We start from the raw sequence: 19,040 nt of genomic DNA, 5'->3' as shown, positions 1-19,040 counted from the left end.
TTCCCATAATACGTCCCGTTTTTCAAACGGGCGTATAAAAATGAGTGTGTGAAGTTTTAATCCATTCCCACAAGTAGTTACTTAGATACTATTTAAATAGATGGTCATGATGACCCTGACTGATGCTAAAATATAAAGAAAATAGGTCAGTAGGTCACAAAGATGTCATTTAAAGTTTCTTCTATTTTTAGCTTTGGCAGCCCCTATGTGCAACCAAGAGTAACCGTTTGAACAACTCTGGTAGAGGACTACCGAAGAAACATTATGACCAAGTTTCATCAAAATCCATTCAGTGGTAAATGCAATTGTTGATGACGGAATTGACTTGACGTACACAAGACAGACACAGTGCGATTACAATAGCTCACCATGAGCTAAAAAGGCTGAAAAATCACACAGATGAAGTGGCTACTGTATGTCTTCCTGGAATTTCAGGGATCAATGATTTAAAATAATCAATTTATTCATCTCCATTTCTAGAAAGTCAACACAAAATACATAATAAAAAACATTCTGTATGTATTTATCTTGAAAAGTATCTTTCTAATATTTGGTACTTCTCAAACTTTTCCAATTTCTCTCAAATGTTCTTGACCATTCTTTCTCGAGCACTTCACTCTTTTGTTGGGCTAATGTGTCTTCATATAGAAAAAAACTGGACCTAAGATTGTTGCGAAAAGCAGTTGTCCATGAGTGATGCAGGTACATGTCTTGAAGAATACCATAAACACAGTTCAATGTCAACACTGTACATGGACTTCTAATGCTTAAACTGAAAAACAAAATGCTGACACTACAGATACATTCAATATGAGTTTGAAATCTATTTAAAATGAAGATGAAACAAGAGGTCCATGATGGTGTTAGATCATTCAAGTGTTGCACAGCTTAAAACAGGCGACAATTTTGGCAAAGTTTACCATTTTCCTCTGCCATATAAGGAAACTTAGAAAATCGAAAAAAAAAAATAATTGAAGATGCTTTTGTAGAAAAGTGCATGTCTCCCCCAATTCATAGCCGTATAGGCAAGAAGTCAATAGGGGACAGGAGCAAAAGTCAAAAAGACAATGATGGTTGGCTGCAATAGAGATCATCTACTTGGCATGTCCAATCCTCCCACTATATTTCAACATTCTGGGCCTAGTGGTTCTCAAGTTATGATTTGAAATGGTTTTCGATATTCAGGCCCCTGTGACCTTGACCTTTGATTGAGTGAACCCAAAATCAGTAGGAGTCATCTACTCTGCATGTCCAATCATCCCAGGTCAAGCTGTTCTCAAGTTATTGATTGAAAAGAGTTTTCTATGTTCTGGCCCCTATGACCTTGACCTTTGATGGAGTGACCCCAAAAACAATAGGGGTCATCTACTCTGTAAGTCCTATCACCCTATGAAATTTGAAGGTTCTAGGTCGGTTCTCAAGTTATTGACTGGAAATGCATTCCATGTCTGTTCGCTGCGATCTTGACCTTTAATAGAGACCAAAAAAAAATAGGGGTCATCTACTCTAAGTCCTATCACCCCATAAAGTTTCAACATTCTGGGTCAAGTGGTTCTCAAGTTACTGACTGGAAATGGATTTCCATGTTCTGTTCACTGCAACCTTGACCTTTAATAGTGATCCCAAAATCAACAGAGGTCAGCTACTCTGCATGTACAATCACCCTATGAAGTTTCAACATTCTGGGTGAACTGGTTCTCAAGTTACTAATCGGAAATGGTTTTCCATGTTCATGCCCCTTGTGACCTTGACCTTTAATAGAGTGACCCCAAAATCAATAGGTGTCATGTACTCTGCATGTCCAATCATCCCATGAAGTTTCAACATTCTGGGTCAAGTGGTTCTCAAGTTACTGACCGGAAATAGTTTTCCATGTTCTGGCCCCTGTCACCTTGACCTTTAACAGTGACCGCAAAATTAATAGGGGTCATCTACTCTGCATGTACAATCACCCCATGAAGTTTCAACATTCTGGGTCAAGTGGTTCTCAACTTACTGATCAGAAATGGTTTTCCATGTTCATGCCCCTGTGACCTTGACCTTTAGAGTGACCCCAAAATCGATAGGGGTCATCTACTCTGAATGTCCAATCATCCTATGAAGTTTCAATATTCTGGGTCAAGTCAGGTTCTTAAGTTATTGATAGGAAATGGTTTTCCATGTTCAGGCCCCTGTGACCTTGACCTTTGACAGAGTGACCCCCAAAAAGAATAAGGGTCATCTACTCTATAAGCCCTGCCAGTTGCCACCCTATGAAGTTTGAAGGTTCTTGGTCAAATGGTTCTCCAGTTATTGATCGGAAATGAAGTGTGACGGACGGACAGACAGACGGGGCAAAAACAATGTCTCCTACATAAAAACAACAGGTTTTCAAACAATAACTATTTCATATGGCATAATTTAGTAACTAACTTTGACCTTCATCTTCCATGGCCCTACATGCTCGCCAGAGTTCACAGCTTGCTAGAACAGTTTTGGTAGATTGTAACTCTAGGAAACAGTGCCCGTGTTTCTGATAAGAAGAGTTTAAAAGTCTGCACTAAATGAATACTGGTGGAAAAGTGTGTGGGAGGTAAGAGGAAATGACAATATCAAAGGGAAAAGTGACCACAACCCCCTAACAACCATGTTTTTTGATGAAACAGAATAATTTGTACAAAAGGGTACCCAAGAAACATTGTGTGAAAAATTATTTTAAAATTGGTCCTGCTGTTTCTGACAAGATTTTTAGTTTCCACAATACACATATAGGGAACTGTGTTCTCTATTGGCCATCTTTTTGACAAATCGGATAACTTTAACAATCTTGGTATAGGGTCATACAAGGACTATTTGTGTAAATTATTTTAAAATTAGACCAGCAGTGTAATACAACAAAATTTTTGAAGTTTCCACTTTATAATTCATATATGGACAAGAGACTATACCGTCTGGCAGCCTGGTGAGCCATGTTTTTTGATGGATCAGAATAATTTATTACCTTGGTAGAGGGTTACATAAGAACCATTTGTGTGAAATTATTTCAAAACTGAACCAGCAATTTAGGAGATATTGTTTGAAGATTTTTCTATTTTTAGCACTAACTGCTATTACGTGCAACGAAGCGAAACCATTTGAACAATTTTGGAAGACGACCATTAAAAGGAAATCCAGGCCAAGTTTCATCAACTTCTACCAAATGGTTTCAGATGAGATGTTGTTTAAAGTAACGTGTGGATAGATGGACGCTGAATGACAGATGGTGGAACAGACGCTGGACAGTGAGCAATCATTATAGCTCAATCCAAGTACTTTGTGCTCAGGTGCTAAAAATTGAGATAGAACCTTACAATAGACCACATTAAATGAAGATCAACCAAGAGGTTCAAGAGAAAAAGTTGTAACAATGTACTTCTATTTTCAGCTTAAATGCTTCCATATACAAGATGAAGAGCCCTAAAATGGGTAAAGCAGAACCACAGTCCATTTGAACAAACTTAAGGGAGGATCTTGCTAGGATGCTCCAGACCAGTAGGTGCAAATCTGAGTAGTAGTTTGATACTTAAATCATGGTCGATGGAAGGGCTTCTTCTAGCTTTTTTTTCTTCTATTTTTTTTTTAATGCCATAAATTGTCAAAATTTGGAAACAAGAGCAGCACTACAATGCAGAGCAATATACGCCCAAACGTATGACCTTTGACCCCTAAGTGTGACCTTGACCAGAAGCGACCAATGCAAAACATGCTCTCACCAGAATGCTACAGACCAAATATAGTGTTATTCTGACCCGTAGTTTCAGAGGAGAAGAGTGCCTGGGGTGATTTGGCTTGTTATCGAACTTGGCCGAGATATTATGCCTACAAACATTATCAGCAAGTTTGGTGAAGATCGGATGAAAACTGTTCAACTTAGAGGGCGAACAAGGCTAAATTTGGAGATTTCGAGTAATTCAAGGGCCATAATTCAAATGTGCATAATCATGGAGTGCCTGAGGCGATTTTGCTGGTTATTGAGCTTGGCCGAGATATTATGCCTACAAACAATGTCACCAAGTTTGGTGAAGACCGAATGAAAACTGTTTGACTTAGATTGCGGACATGCTTTTGGACGCCGACCGCCCACCCCCCACGTGTGTTCACATAATACGCCCCCCTCTTTCAGAGACAGGCATATAAAAAGTGGTTACTTTTTCGGAAGCCACCACTCTCACATGTATTTCAAAATGACAAACCTAAATAGATAAATACAAATTAACATGTTCTTTATGTTCAAAGGGTATTACTTTAAATCTGTTCCAAATTTCAGCTTGAAAGGGTAATCCGTTCAAAAGTTATGGCCACAACAAGTTCAGAAATTAGCCAAAAAAATGGCCATTTTAGTGTGACATGCATTTTTGTTTTAATACTTAACTTATAATGAAGTTAAGATCAAGTTTGAAAAAGATATATTTCTAGCTTGATATAGTGGCCCCAACAAAGGGGCAAAGTGCCTCCCTTTGAGAAGAAATGCAAGAACATCTTATAATGGTGCTACAGACCAAGTTTGATGAAGATCTACAAAGTGGTTCATGAGAAGAAATCATTAGTTGTTTTTCTATTTCTAGCTCTAGTGGCCTCTAAATGGGGCCAAGTGTCCTCATTTGAATAAGTTTAGGACAATATAATAATGCAACAAACCAAGTTTGATGGAGATCCATTTAGGAGGTTCATGAGAAGTTGTTTAAAGATGATTCTATTTTTAGCTCTAATGTGCCCTTATTTGTAGAAATTTGAAAGATGACCTTGCCAGGATGTCAGGATGCTACAGACAAGTGTTGGTGCAATTATGACCAGTTGTTTAAGAAAAGAAGATTTTTATGTCAATACTTGACAATGGATTATGAGCCTTGACAATGGATGCAGGTCCATCAATCAGCAGGGCTTTTTCCACCTGTCTTACGGGGCCAAAATTCGGCCCCATTCCCAATGCTAAATATGCTCCATTTTTCCCAATCTGGCACAAAAAATTCCCAATCCAAAGGAAAAATTCCTAACTGAAATCAGTCATTTTTTGCTATTCAAATATAATTCTTGCATATCAAGTTTTGTTTGCCAAGGAAATCGAACAAAATTTTGGAAAAGCCAACTCGTTTTTATTTTTAGTAACATGACCGTCTGCAACATCGGCAAAAATCAAATACAAGATTTTGCTAAAAAATGTATGATTTGTATGCCAAAACCTCTCAAAATGCGTAAGTACATCAATATTTATTGATTCAAGTACCCATAACATGTTGACAGGTAGTTCTTACACCATTAAAGTCAACTGTCACATATTTTCGCCACCCAGTTTTTTCACTCAAACATACACACACTTTGCCACTCTACTTTTTAGAAAATTCAGTTATAATTGTGGTGAAAACAGTTTAAACATGACATTAATGGAGAGTTGCTGTATTTTACTTTTGCAATATACTATCGGCAAGTTAAAATTTCCCAATTTGACCAGGGGCCTTTTCCCCAAAAACCATAGAAAAAGCACTAAATCAATACTTATAATTAAAAAGTCAGGTATGAAAATTCCTGACATTGATTTAGCTGTAAGAACTTTCTGTCATTCAATTCTATAAAATGTTAATCTGTGTTTTGAAATGTGTAACTTACAAAATGATAAAAGATATTAACCAGTGTGAGCATTATCCTAGTAATGAAGTTTTGGGAAGGTTCAGATAGTGATGTTACTAAACAAGAGGACCATGATGGTCCTGAATCGCTCACCTCTTCCCACATGACCCAGTTGATAAACATTCAGACCAACTTTCATACAGATCCCATGAAAAATATGGCCTCTAGAGAGGTCACAATGTTTTTTCATTATTTGACCTACTGACCTACTTTTTAAAGGCAAGTGACCCACTTTCGAACTTGACCTAGATATCATCAAGATGAACATCTGACCAATTTTCATGAAGATCCATTCACAAATATGGCCTCTAGAGATGTCACAAGGTTTTTCTATTTTTAGACCTACTGACATAGTTTTTGACCGCACATGACCCTGTTTCGAACTTGACCTAGATATCATCAAGATGAACATTCAGACCAACTTTCATACAGATCCCATAAAAAATATGGCCTTTAGAGAGGTCACAAGGTTTTTCTATTATTTGACCTACTGACCTGTTTTTGATGGCACGTGACCCACTTTCAAACTTGACCTAGATATCATCAAGATGAACATTCAGACCAACTTTCATACAAGTCGCATGAAAAATATAGCCTCTAGAGAGGTCCCAAGGTTTTTCTATTATTTGACCTACTTACCTAGTTTTTGAAGGCACGTGACCCACTTTCGAACTTGACCTAGATATCATCAAGGTGAACGTTCTGACCAATTTTCATGAAGATCTCATGAAATATATGGCCTCTAGAGAGGTCACAAGGGTTTTCTATTTTTAGACCTACTGACCTAGTTTTTGATGGCACGTGACCCAGTTTCGAACTTGACCTAGATATCATCATGATGAACATTCAGACCAACTTTCATACAGATCCCATGAAAAATATGGCCTTTAGGGAGGTCACAAGGTTTTTCTATTATTTGACCTACTGACCTAGTTTTTGATGGCACGTGACCCAGTTTCGAACTTGACCTAGATATCATCAAGGTGAACGTTCTGACCAACTTTCATGAAGATCTTGTGAAATATATGGCCTCTAGAGAGGTCACAAAGTTTTTCTATTTTTAGACCTACTGACCTAGTTTTTGATGGCACCTGACCCAGTTTCGAACTTGACCTAGATATCATCAAGATGAACATTCTGACCAACTTTCATAAAGATCCCACAAAAAATGTGACCTCTAGAGATGTCACAAGGAAAAGTTTACGCACAGACGACGGACGCTGCGTGATCACAAAAGCTCACCTTGTCACTATGTGACAGGTGATCTAAAAAGGCACAAATGGGCCTAATTCGCTCACCTGAAGAGTACTTAACCATCTGACCCTTCAAGGGGCCAAACACCCCAAACTGGACAAATTTATGAGACAACCTTATATTAATGCCACAGACCAGGTTTGATCAAGATCTGTTGAGTGATTTGTGGAAAGAAGTCATTAAAGGTATTTTTACTTTTAGCCCTTGCAACCCCTAAAAGAGGCCAACAGCCCCCATTTGAACAACTGAGAGAGGACCTTATAATGATCCTACATACCAAGTCTAATGAAAATCGATCTAGCTATTCATTAGAAGAAGTTGTTTAAAAGGTATTTCTAGTTTTAGCTCTAGCAGCAAAAAGGGGCAAAGTGTCTCCAGTTGAAAATGATTGATAAAGGGCCTAATAATAAAGCTATAAATAAAGTTTGATGAAGATCCATGAAGCAGTTCATGAAAAGAAGTCTGATGAAGGCATTTCTTATTTTAGTTCTAGCAGCCCCTAAAAAGGACCAACTGTCCCAATATGTACAAATTTAAGAGAGGACCTTATAATGAATGATCCTACAGACTAAGTTTGATGAAGGTTCATGAGAAAAAGTCATTTAAAGGCATTTCTATGGCCAAGTGACCCCATTTGAACAAAACTGGGAGGGGACCTTATAATAATGCCATAAACCAACTCTGAAGAAGATCCTTCCACCAGTTCATGTGAAGAAGTTTTATATAATAATGGTACTTTTAATTTTAGCTCAAGCGGCACCTTAAAGGGGCCAAATGCCTTCATTTGAACAAATTTGGATGAGGACCTTATAATGATGCTACATGTATAGATCAAATTTGATTAAGATCCATGATGTGGTTCATGAATATGTCTTTTAAAGGCATTTCTGTTTTTAGTTCTAATGGCCCCTAAAAGGGGCCAAGTGCCCCCATATAAATAAATTTAGGACAGAACCTAATGATGATGCTACATACCACCTTTGAAGAAGATCCTTCCATTGGTACATTAGAATAAGTCGTTTAAAGGTACAGTCAAATACCGTTACCTCGATATTCATGGGACTGCAAAAATTGCATCGACGTATCCGAAGTTCAACGTAATGATATCGTCTATGTAGGACTACATTTTGTATCTGTGTAGGACGTATATATTGTCATTACATCCCATGCTTCTTAAAGAGGGTTTGTAAGGGGAAAGAAATAATATAAAACGTAAATTTGCCCGTTAAATTTCATCCAAATTAATTGCTGTATTGGAAAACAGCTTTCCCGTTTGCATGCCATTTTAGACTAATTATTTGGAATTAAAGTGCAAACTCGCTAACATTTAAATTGGAACATAGACTAAATAACAAACAAAACAAACACTTAAAACTAACCTGATTATAATTAATACATTTACCCCCATTTGAACAAACTATATGTGGATGCTTGAACATCCACCTATACTAATAGCTCACCCTGAACCTTCCTTGGCTTCAGGTGACCTATAAAAAGTCACAGGTTGGTTTTTCCTAGACAGACCGTCCATCTATATAAATAGCTCATCCTGAACCTTTGGTTCAGATGAGAAACCTTGTAAATGTAACTTGTCCTTACTCGCAGTATTTTCTTATTGGAAATGAAGCACATCTGATGCCAAGTTTCCTCGCTTTACCAAACGTTACCCTGTTTTTTGGTGAAAGATCAGCAAGACCTCCAATAATATAAGTGCAGTTTGGGTCAAACTGTTTCAGAGCAGGTCCATCTGGAGATAAATAAACTAAATCTTCATCAGGAAATACTTCCTTAAAATCCTTCTCATGTGTGTTCACAAACACTGACTTCTCTGCCTGGAATATTTGCCTGAGTCGATTGTTTTTGTTTATGCTTGTTAAATGAATATTTAAAGGTTGCAAATGTTTTAAATTATCTGACCAAAGCATCTGAATCTGATCAAAAACAGCAACTTCTTCCCTCATATTTTGCTCAATATCTAAATCAATCACAACTTTAATATCCGACTTCATTGTCTGGATTCCCTTCCATCCTCTAGCTTCCTTTATTCTTCTTGGAACATTAATACTGAAACTTGGATGTTCTGTTTTTCTTTCATTCAGTTCTTGTCTTATTTTAGCTTTTTCCCGCTTCTTCATCGCATCTTTTCTTTGCCTAACCTCGTCTAAAAATAGTTTGTTTAACAGTCTAACTCTAGAAGAATAAGTTTGATGTTCAGTTATCAGCTGTTTCCATGCTTTCGGGGGAATTTCATCTGGTACCTATTGAAAGAAACAACATTTTTATAGCTATGGCAGGTTTCCAGATTTGGATGGTGGAGTCAGTTCCCAGGTGCCCATCAAGGTACTATCATAGCCTGGGTAGAATCATGGAACTGTCCCGAATGAAATGATAGACTAAGTTGAAAATGGTTTGTGAGAAAAGTAATTTGGAAGGTTGAACCTCAAAGTTGTTATGTTTTGACAGACCAGAATATTTTTACAAAACTTCGCACAGGGCCACCAAAAGATCATTTCAATGAATTATTAAACAAGAGGGCCTTGATGGCCCTAGATCATTCATCAGAGTTTCACAGTTGGGTTTAACAAGTTTATGAGAGGGTCACCTACAGAATATGGTTTTGAAATTATTTCAAAATCAGGGCAGCTGAATTTTCGGTGAGCACCCCTCCGTATAATAAATGATATTGCCCAAACTGAATGAATGGTGGGCCAGTCCATTCTAGAAATTTAGCAGGCTAAAGGTTTAAGCAATGAATGTATAGAATGATTATGCTCCATATAACCTCTAAGATATTGTGTCAACTGAATTTGAAGTTCATAGTGATACTCCATAACGTACCCTTTTGTTTTCAAGTCTCAACTTTTCCATCAACTCTTTGATTTCTTCCATTTTGTTCAATCCATCCTCATCCAGGTTGGCCAAGTAGTCTTCTGCTTCTTTCGCCATCAGAGCATGGAGTGGGGCGACATATCCTGGGGGCTTGTCTACACAGTCACTCTGTTTATCATTCTGTTTATTACAGTAAGCTGCATGCGGAACTGTAACAAAAAACAAAAGCAAGACTGTTCTCACAATGAGCATCATTTACAAGCTATTTCTTAAATTCTGCTTAGTTACAACTGAACTTAAAACAAAAGTCAACCATGCAGTGCTAGCCCTGGCCATTATAAATTAATAGCCACTTTGTTTTCTGGGAAAAAGTTAATAGACAAACATGGCGCGCGTTATTTGCGTTCGCATTTCAATTAAAGACATAAAACAGGGTATTTATAACTACATGTATTAAATCTTTTTTTTTATGAAACACTTAAACACACTTTATTTTTCAATTATCATTATTCATGTATATCACAGGCTTTGAATAATCATACATTTATGCATATCTTCAGTTTAGGGCTTCCATTAGGAGTCAATTTCATGGAGTCAGGACTGCCTAACATTCAGATTTTGGAGTCCCTCTTAAATTTTCTTGGAGTCCTACGTAGTATTACTTTGTACAATGACCTTCAATATCATCATCATCATAATAATCATTACTATCATCATCATGATAATCATTACTATCATCATCATATCTAACTGGTTCAGAACAATGTGTAAAGTAACAGAATTTAGAGAAAAGGACCACTAGAATGATTAGAAAAAAAAAATTAACAAAAGAGATACTGTTGCTATACGTATAATAAAACAAATTAAAAAAAATATTTTTTGTTAAATTTGTTTTATTATACGTATAGCAACAGTCAGCATTTTATTAAAATCAACAGACTTACTGTTGTTCAGCTACATAACGAAAATCCACATTAAAAATTCTAAAGTACATTTTACTTGGAGTAGAATTATGTCAAATTACGTCATTCAACTGGCAATATCCAACCAGTTAACTTTCATCCCACATCAAAGAAAATCAATAAAGGAAGGAAACTTTTTGCCGACACTGCTTTTGAAGTTAGCTGTGATGGTGTTTATTTCAGGCTATCCATCAAAATGTGTCAAGAGATATCAGTTCTTGATAGGAGACAAATAGAATGTTTTTGTTTTTTTTCCCTAAAAAATACTGAAAAGTAGGAATAACGAAAATCCAAAGTAGCAAATTTATTACCGATAGGGAAAAAAAATGTTTTAATTTAAACTGGATGTGAAATGTCATTTGCTAACAGAATATAGTTACTTGCTGATTTTTTTTTTTGTGCTGAAATTATCGATATATTTTCCACAGTTAGTGACTTTGTCTTCCAACTTCGTAGTTTGTTCCACCAACTTAATTCGAGCCAAATGCATGTAATGTTTTATTGTTGGCGATGATAATTGTTGCTTTAAACTTCTATACGATCAATAGTGCACACATGTCATGATGTGGATCAATTAGTGAAGTATACCGTGTACGCGTTGGCGATAAACAAATCAATTAAGAGTGTCAAGGTCACCGTTTAGATGGGGTACATGTAGTTATGCCTCTGGGCAAATACACTTCCTGCTACCAACTTCGCACGTTTTTGTCGATAAAACTACTTATGTTCCAGCAGTTTGACAATTTTTTGCAATATTTTTTTTGCAGTATTTTTATAAATTAATCGCCATTTTCTATAACATCGCCAAAATTGCGTTTTAATCGACAGATGGCGATAATGTCGGTTCACAGTGCGAGCACTGCATCATGGATTATTTATCTATAACAGTAGGTCTGGTGACTGGGAAACATCCTGTTAAGTTTCAATTGTAAAAGAGGTCCTCAGCTTGCTTTGAACCAAGTTTGGTGACAGTAATCTGAATCTAACTTATGTTTTAACCAGAAACCACCATTCTTATGATCTCACTGAATAAAATATCTCTTTAAGTAACTTTGACATTGACCTAGACTCTATGGCATCATATTTTTATCAATTATCAAAAATAATTTAGGCCCAGACTGGGATTTTGCTCAACCAATGCTTTAGACCTCTGCCTCATGGAAGAATTTTCCAAACATGCAGAATTAATTAATCTCATTCCTGACTAATGTTTCTGAGCAGTAGTAGTGACCTTGACATACATTTCCAACCCCTTGATAAAAGCTACCTTCAAACCAAGTTTGCTTATATTAGGTGTACCCAAACTAAAAGTATTGAGCAGAAACTATTTTTCTATGTTTAGTAACAGCGACCTCAAATACAATCCAAATAAATTTTTCATATATGCTTGCTGACATGGATCTTGTCCATATAGTATCAAAATGACCTATTTTATTACAAAAAAAGTTCCAGACCAGGATATGAACCATAACCAATCTGTTCAACATTACAAAATGTACAACAAACAAAGGGATTTAAGAGTTACAGAGTGGACACGAAATTGCTAACAGACCGACGGACGGACACTAGTGTCGTAACATAATACGCCCACTTCATGCATATCAAAATATGTCTGTTGAATGTGTCAAAGGAAACCACTGTAGACCTCTGATATGTGAGAATGAGGAGATACTGGAAATGTCTTTATCAGAATGAATCACAACACTGAGATACTCTAAAAGAAACAGCTCTTTAAAAATAATAATTTGTGACTACAAACCTCGCCAAAGAAAACGTTCCGCTAATCTAGGAGAAAAATGTAACACCTTTCTCATGAACATTCTGCAGCCTCTTTTCTGTAAAACAAAAGCAAAAACTTTAGTCAGATATGACCTTAATATAGATGATGACGATACGTTACTGCTACGATACTAATATTTGTACAAAAACACTATGTAGTCAGCAGATATTGAAATGGGTACATGTGATTTACAAACATACCAATTAGAGTAGAACAGCATGAGGATTAGATCTATACAATGGTTTTATGTATTTTTTATGAGCAAGGAAAAATTTCCTGGGATTAAAGAAATACAATTTAAAAACTTCCGTTTCCTGTCAATGTATTTAATACGATGAGAAAAAATACATGACCAAACTTTTGAAATCATCTCCTGTCTTTATGGAGTTAATATATAGTCTCCTCTTTGTAAATATTCTTATTCATGATTGATTACCAGACCTCTAGACAGGCCTTTGTGGGAGGTCCGGTTACCGGACCCCTAGCCACTGCCTAGTAACAATATTTGATGAAGTTTTTAGATTTTGTAATGTATCCGTTTTCCCAACAGTTAAATGCAGATATGGGTAAGGCTTCCCGATAAGCTAAATGAGTAAGGCTAGGGCATATAATATACACTGATTGAAAAATGACAGAGCATGAAACTAAGGCTACCGTAAAATGTAGTTTCAATACTTCAACTGCAAGACAGACCAATTTCACAAACTGGCATTTACCGTATGTCTGCCTCTATGTCTCAAGTAGTTAGGATCAAAACTTTGGCAGAAATCTACACGATTTAAACTTCATGATTTATAGTTTACATAAACATCTCTTTCACTAGTGTGGGTATTTTTCACTAGGAAAACATAACCAATGATTTAACAAGAGCTGTCACAGGAGACAGCGTGCTCGACTATTTCGATGCTGGATAGTGAAACTGGGCATATCTGAGGAAACTAGAGCTATCACTGGAGTGTTTAATGACTCCAATTGTGGATGAAGATATTGCACAATAGCCTGAGTCTATGTCAAAAATATCAACTTTAAGTAATAAGAGAGGTAAAGATAAAATGTATCAAAACACTATATAAGTACATCCTAAGCAAAAATGGGCATAATTCATTAAATATTGGTGCCAGAGTTATGCAGCTTGTGTCATATAGTGTGGGGGATGATGTTGAACAACTGTTTTAAGTTTGAATCAAATCCATGCAGTAATAACAAAGACAGAGTGAAAGTGCATCAAAACTTTAACCTAAAATTCTAAGTAAAAAGGGGGAATAATTAATAAAAGACTGGTGCCAGAGATATGCACCTTGCATTATATGATAAGGGTAATGATGTTGAACAATTGTTTAAGTTTGAATCAGATCCATTCAGTAATAACAGAGATAGAAAGAAAGTGCACCAAAACTTTAACCTGAAATTCTAAGTAAAAAGGGGAATAATTCATGAAAAATTATGCCAGAGTTATGCATCTTGTGTAATATGATGTGGGTGATGATGCTGTACAACTATTTTAAGTTTGAATCAAATCCATTCAGTAATAACAGAGGTAGAGTGAAAGTGCACCAAAACTTTAACCTGAAATTCTATGTAAAAAGGGGGAATAATTCATGAAAAAATGGTGCCAGAGTTATGCATCTTGTGTCATATGATGTGGGTGATGATGCTGAACAACTATTTTAAGTTTGAATCAAATCCATTCAGTAATAACAGAGGTAGAGTGAAAGTGCACCAAAACTTTAACCTGAAATTCTAAGTAAAAAGGGGGAATAATTCATGAAAAAATGGTGCCAGAGTTACGCACCTTGTGTCATATGATGTGGGTGATGATGTTGAACAACTATTTTAAGTTTGAATCAAATCCATTCAGTAATAACAGAGAGAGTGGAAGTGCATCAAAACTTTAACCTGAAAATCTAAGTGAAAAGGGGGGATAATTCATGAAATATTGGTGCCAGAGTTATGGCCCTTATGTCAGATGATGTGGATGATGATGAGGAATAAATATTTCAAGTTTGAATCAAATCCATCAAGTAATTACAGAGATAAGTTGAAAAATAGAGAAAGTGCACTAAAACTTTAACCAAGGTGGGGACGCGGAAAGACGCCTACGCCGGGGCGAGTAGGATAGCTCTCCTTATACTTCGTATAGTCGAGCTAAAAATGCCAAATATAAACAAATGTTAAAAAAAGGCATGTTAAAACTACCATAACACCTTCCATATTCAAAATGTGAAATGTATAAACGTATAACCAATAAAATGAACGAAACGTGTAACAGGGTTTAAAAACAAGAGGACCATGATGGTCCTGAATCGCTCACCTCTTCCCACATGATCCATTTTGAGTATGACATCGTTTTTTCTATTATTTGACATAGTGACATAGTTTTTGATCTCATGTGACCCAGTTTTGAACTTGACCTAGATATTATCAAGATAAAAATTCTGACCAATTTTCATGAAGATCCCATGAAAAATATGGTCTCTAGAGAGGTCACAAGGTTTTTCTATTATTTGACCTACTGACCTAGTTTTTTAAGGCACGTGACCCAGTTTCAAACTTTACCTAGATATCATCAAGGTGAACATTCTGACCAATTTTCATGAAGATCCATTCAAGGGTATGGCCTCTAGAGAGGTCACAAGGTTTTTCTATTTCAAGACCTATTGACCTAGTTTTTGATCGCAGTTGACCCAGTTTCAAACTTGACCTAGATATCATCAAGATGAACATTCAGACCAACTTTCATACAGATCCCATGAAAAATATGGCCTCTAGAGAGGTCACAAGGTTTTTTTTATTATTTGACCTACTGACCTACTTTTTGATGGCACGTGACCCACTTTCGAACTTGACTTAGATATCATCAAGGTGAACATTCTGATCAATTTTTATGGAGATCCATTCACAAGTATGGCCTCTAGAGAGGTCACAAGTTTTTTCTATTTTAAGACCTACTGACCTAGTTTTTGACCCCACATGACCCTGTTTCAAATTTGACCTAGATATTATCAAGATGAACATTCAGACAAGCTTTCATGAAGATCCATTGAAAAATATGGCCTTTAGAGAGGTCACAAGGTTTTTCTTTTACTTGACCTACTGACCTAGTTTTTGATGGCACGTGACCCACTTTCAAACTTGACCTAGATATCATCAAGATCAACATTCAGAACAACTTTCATACAGATCCCATGGAAAATATGGCCTCTAGTTAGGTCACAAGGTTTTTCTATTATTTGACCTACTGACCTAGTTTTTGATGGCACGTGACCCACTTTCGAACTTGACTTAGATATTATCAAGGTGAACATTCTGACAAATTTTCATGAAGACTTCATGAAATATATGGCCTCTAGAGAGGTCACAAGGTTTTTCTATTTTTAGACCTACTGACCTAGTTTTTGACCGCACGTGACCCAGTTTCGAACTTGACCTAGATATCATCAAGATGAACATTCAGACCAACTTTCACACAGATCCCATGAAAAATATGGCCTTTAGAGAGGTCACAAGGTTTTTCTATTATTTGACCTACTGACCTAGTTTTTGAAGGCACGTGACCCAGTTTCGAACTTGACCTAGATATCACCAAGGTGAACATTCTGACCAACTTTCATGAAGATCTTGTGAAATATATGGCCTCTAGAAAGGTCACAAGGTTTTTCTATTTTTAGACCTACTGACCTAGTTTTTTATGGCACGTGACCCAGTTTCGAACTTGACCTAGATATCATCAAGATGAATATTCAGACCAACTTTCATACAGATCCCATGAAAAATATGGCCTTTAAAGAGGTCACAAGGTTTTTCTATTATTTGACCTACTGACCTAGTTTTTGATGGCACCTGACCTAGTTTCAAACCTGACCTAGATATCATCAAGGTGAACGTTCTGACCAACTTTCATGAAGATCTTGTGAAATATATGGCCTCTAGAGAGGTCACAAGGTTTTTCTATTTTTAGACCTACTGACCTAGTTTTTGACCGCACGTGACCCAGTTTCAAACTTGACCTAGATATCATCAAGATGAACATTCTGACCAATTTTCATGAAGATCCATTGAAAATTATGGCCTCTAGAGAGGTCACAAGGTTTTTCTATTTTAAGACCTACTGACCTAGTTTTTGATGGCACGTGACCCAGTTTCGAACTTGACCTAGATATCATCAAGGTGAACATTCTAACCAACTTTCATAAAGATCCCATGAAAAATGTGACCTCTAGAGTGGTCACAAGCAAAAGTTTACGGAAGCACGAACGGACGGACGCACGGACGACGGACACCGCGCCATCACAAAAGCTCACCTGGTCACTTTGTGACAGGTGAGCTAATAAACCGACCGATACACACAGAGCTTTACATGACTGAGGTAGAAATTAAACGGTGTATGCGGAAAACAGACTGAGATTCACGGAGTCTGTTTGCCAACAAAACGAGGTTTTCTCATTAGTTAGGACATATAATGATTGTATTTGGAAAGAGCTTTCCAGACATATAATTTTTAGTGGGAAAAATTGGGTTAAGAGGCTTCAAAAGTTAGTGACCAAATATACACATAGAAGGAAAACTTTCTGCATTGTTTTGAATGGTAAGTGGGTTGTATGTGGAGGAGAGATACTGATCTGTGCAAAAACGGATGTTAATCACTAATGATTACACCAGTTTTTGGATGCGGTTGAGTTGGACGTAATATCAGACTGAAATGAAATGAAAGTGATAATGTCACGAGTTGGTCTAATTCACCTTCAATCAATGTATATATAGTAAATGAGTGCTGGATTTATTTTTTGGGTCCTGGACTGTCTATTGATGTTTTTTATCCTATATAGCACCATTACTGACCAAACAAATGCGCCAAATGCCTTTTGGCAAGTCGGACTTATTCACCGTGTCAAACCTATATCATATGACGCATTTACGGCGGACCCGTATGCTAAATGTACAGTTTATTGTACGTTCCATTACTGGCATTTCCTGTTGATTTTGTCAGCATCCTGCATGATAAGGTAAGAAAAACTACCAATATTTATTGAGCTAGTTCAACGTGTTTTAAGAAGCGATATATTCAGTATGAGCTGCAAATCATTCACGCTTCCCAAGATAATGTGATTTTAACTGGTAATTCTATAGGTTCTTCGAATTAACTGACGTGTGGTGTCGGTTTCCAACGCGGACATTCTATACAGCACCCCTACATCAGCAATTATGCCGTAATATATTTACATTAATTAGTAAATTGTTATACAATTCTCTCGTTAAACAGATGAATACTAAGTCAATAGAATGGTTCTGAGGGATAGAAAATGAACATGAAAGAGAATGTCTGCATTGGAAACGGACACCACACATCAGTAAGTTAACTCGAATGTTTGTAGAAACTAGAAACCACATTACCATGGGAAGTGTGAATGACCTGTCACTCGGACTGAATATATCAATTTTTTAAACACGTTGAACTTAAATGAAAATAAGTGCTTTTTTTTTTACCTCACCATGCAGGATGTTGACAAAATCAACGGGTAATGGAACGTACAAATTATAAACCATGTTATTTAGTGTACCTGCACATCCCTACGTTGGACACGGTGTAGTTCTGGCTACCACAACTTAACTGACGTTGTTTTTATTTTCTGATGGTCGCGTCCATTAAAGTTCAGAGTTCATAACAGTTACTGTATATAAATAATAAACATCTGATCTGAATTTTTTTTAGCTAGACACGGTGTTATTGGTAAGGGCATAATTACCTATAAATAGATACTACCAGATCAAGAATTATATTTGATACGATTTAATTCTCCTTGTACTAAGAGGGCTTCAAAACGTCCTAACATTTAGAATGTTAAACTTTAAGTATAACAGAAAATCAGTCTTCTCACGGCTACTTTCCACATGTGGTTGTTGTTGTTGTCCTCAGCAAATAAATCGACACGAATAATATATTATGCTAATATCACTGTCATCCTCAGTTGCAAGAAACGGTATTCAGCTACATGTGCACATAATTCGAGGGCTTAGAGCGAAACTGGTCTATCTGTATATAGAAATAGAAGCAGATAGACCAGTTTCGCTCTAAGCCCTCGAATATGTGCTAGGTTAGATACTTACCTCTGCCCATTACATGTTGATGGGTCATCCTATAATTTTTTGAACTTTTAGCCCTAAAAAAATGATAAATTTCAAAGCTTTATAATTTACAAAATTTTGGTTTATCCGCATGCAGACGGTTATTCTCAGTTAGAAAACTAATCTGCAGTGTGAAAATAGCGTTTTGACATTATTTTGAACAGGTTTCTCGTTTGCCCTTTCCAAACGTTTATCATTACCGTAACAACAGATACAATTTCCTCTAACTAGAACACACTCAAATCTGTCAACATCATTGAAACATTATTTTGTGAAACAAATGTGTCTCAAAGGTAAATCAAAGACTTCGTAAAATGAAAATTATTTCTACACAAATTATGAGAGATCTGCTCACAATTAGCGTTACGGAAATGACGTAGCAAGGTTAACAGGCGCTTAGAATGTTTGACGTTAACATTTTGTTTTAAAGTAAGGTTTCCAGAATATTT

The 19,040-nt window shown here is 36.5% G+C and overlaps 1 protein-coding gene across 3 annotated transcripts; it reads right to left on the bottom strand.

Moving 5' to 3' along the window:
- Positions 1-445: 445 nt before the first annotated feature.
- LOC123529426 (tRNA methyltransferase 10 homolog B-like) lies at positions 446-18,374 on the bottom strand. 3 transcript variants are annotated; one of them, XM_045309752.2, is made up of 5 exons: positions 18,213-18,374; positions 12,448-12,523; positions 9,736-9,935; positions 8,497-9,155; positions 446-772 (listed from the first exon to the last, which is right to left on the bottom strand). In XM_045309752.2, the coding sequence occupies exons 2-5, from the start codon at positions 12,506-12,508 to the stop codon at positions 544-546; spliced, it is 1,149 nt and encodes a 382-aa protein (XP_045165687.1). In that variant the 5' UTR covers positions 12,509-12,523; positions 18,213-18,374; the 3' UTR covers positions 446-543. The 3 variants fall into 3 exon arrangements, with proteins under 3 accessions (XP_045165687.1, XP_045165686.1, XP_045165688.1); XM_045309751.2 differs by having other exon boundaries at positions 18,345-18,368; XM_045309753.2 differs by lacking the exon at positions 18,213-18,374 and adding an exon at positions 18,027-18,196.
- Positions 18,375-19,040: the final 666 nt, after the last annotated feature.

The sequence above is a fragment of the Mercenaria mercenaria genome, chromosome 13 (genome assembly GCF_021730395.1).
Source record: "Mercenaria mercenaria strain notata chromosome 13, MADL_Memer_1, whole genome shotgun sequence".
NCBI lineage: Eukaryota > Metazoa > Mollusca > Bivalvia > Venerida > Veneridae > Mercenaria > Mercenaria mercenaria.
This window is presented reverse-complemented; position numbering and strand designations above follow the sequence as displayed.

Bases quoted from the DNA above. Each gene is read 5' to 3' on its own strand.
- LOC123529426 (XM_045309751.2), bottom strand. The intron at 9,936-12,447 runs GTTTGTAGTCAC...TTTTTGTTACAG, and splicing joins GGAACGTTTTCTTTGGCGAG to TTCCGCATGCAGCTTACTGT. The intron at 773-8,496 runs GTAAGGACAAGT...TTTGTTTTTCAG, and splicing joins CCAATAAGAAAATACTGCGA to TTTAAGCATTAGAAGTCCAT.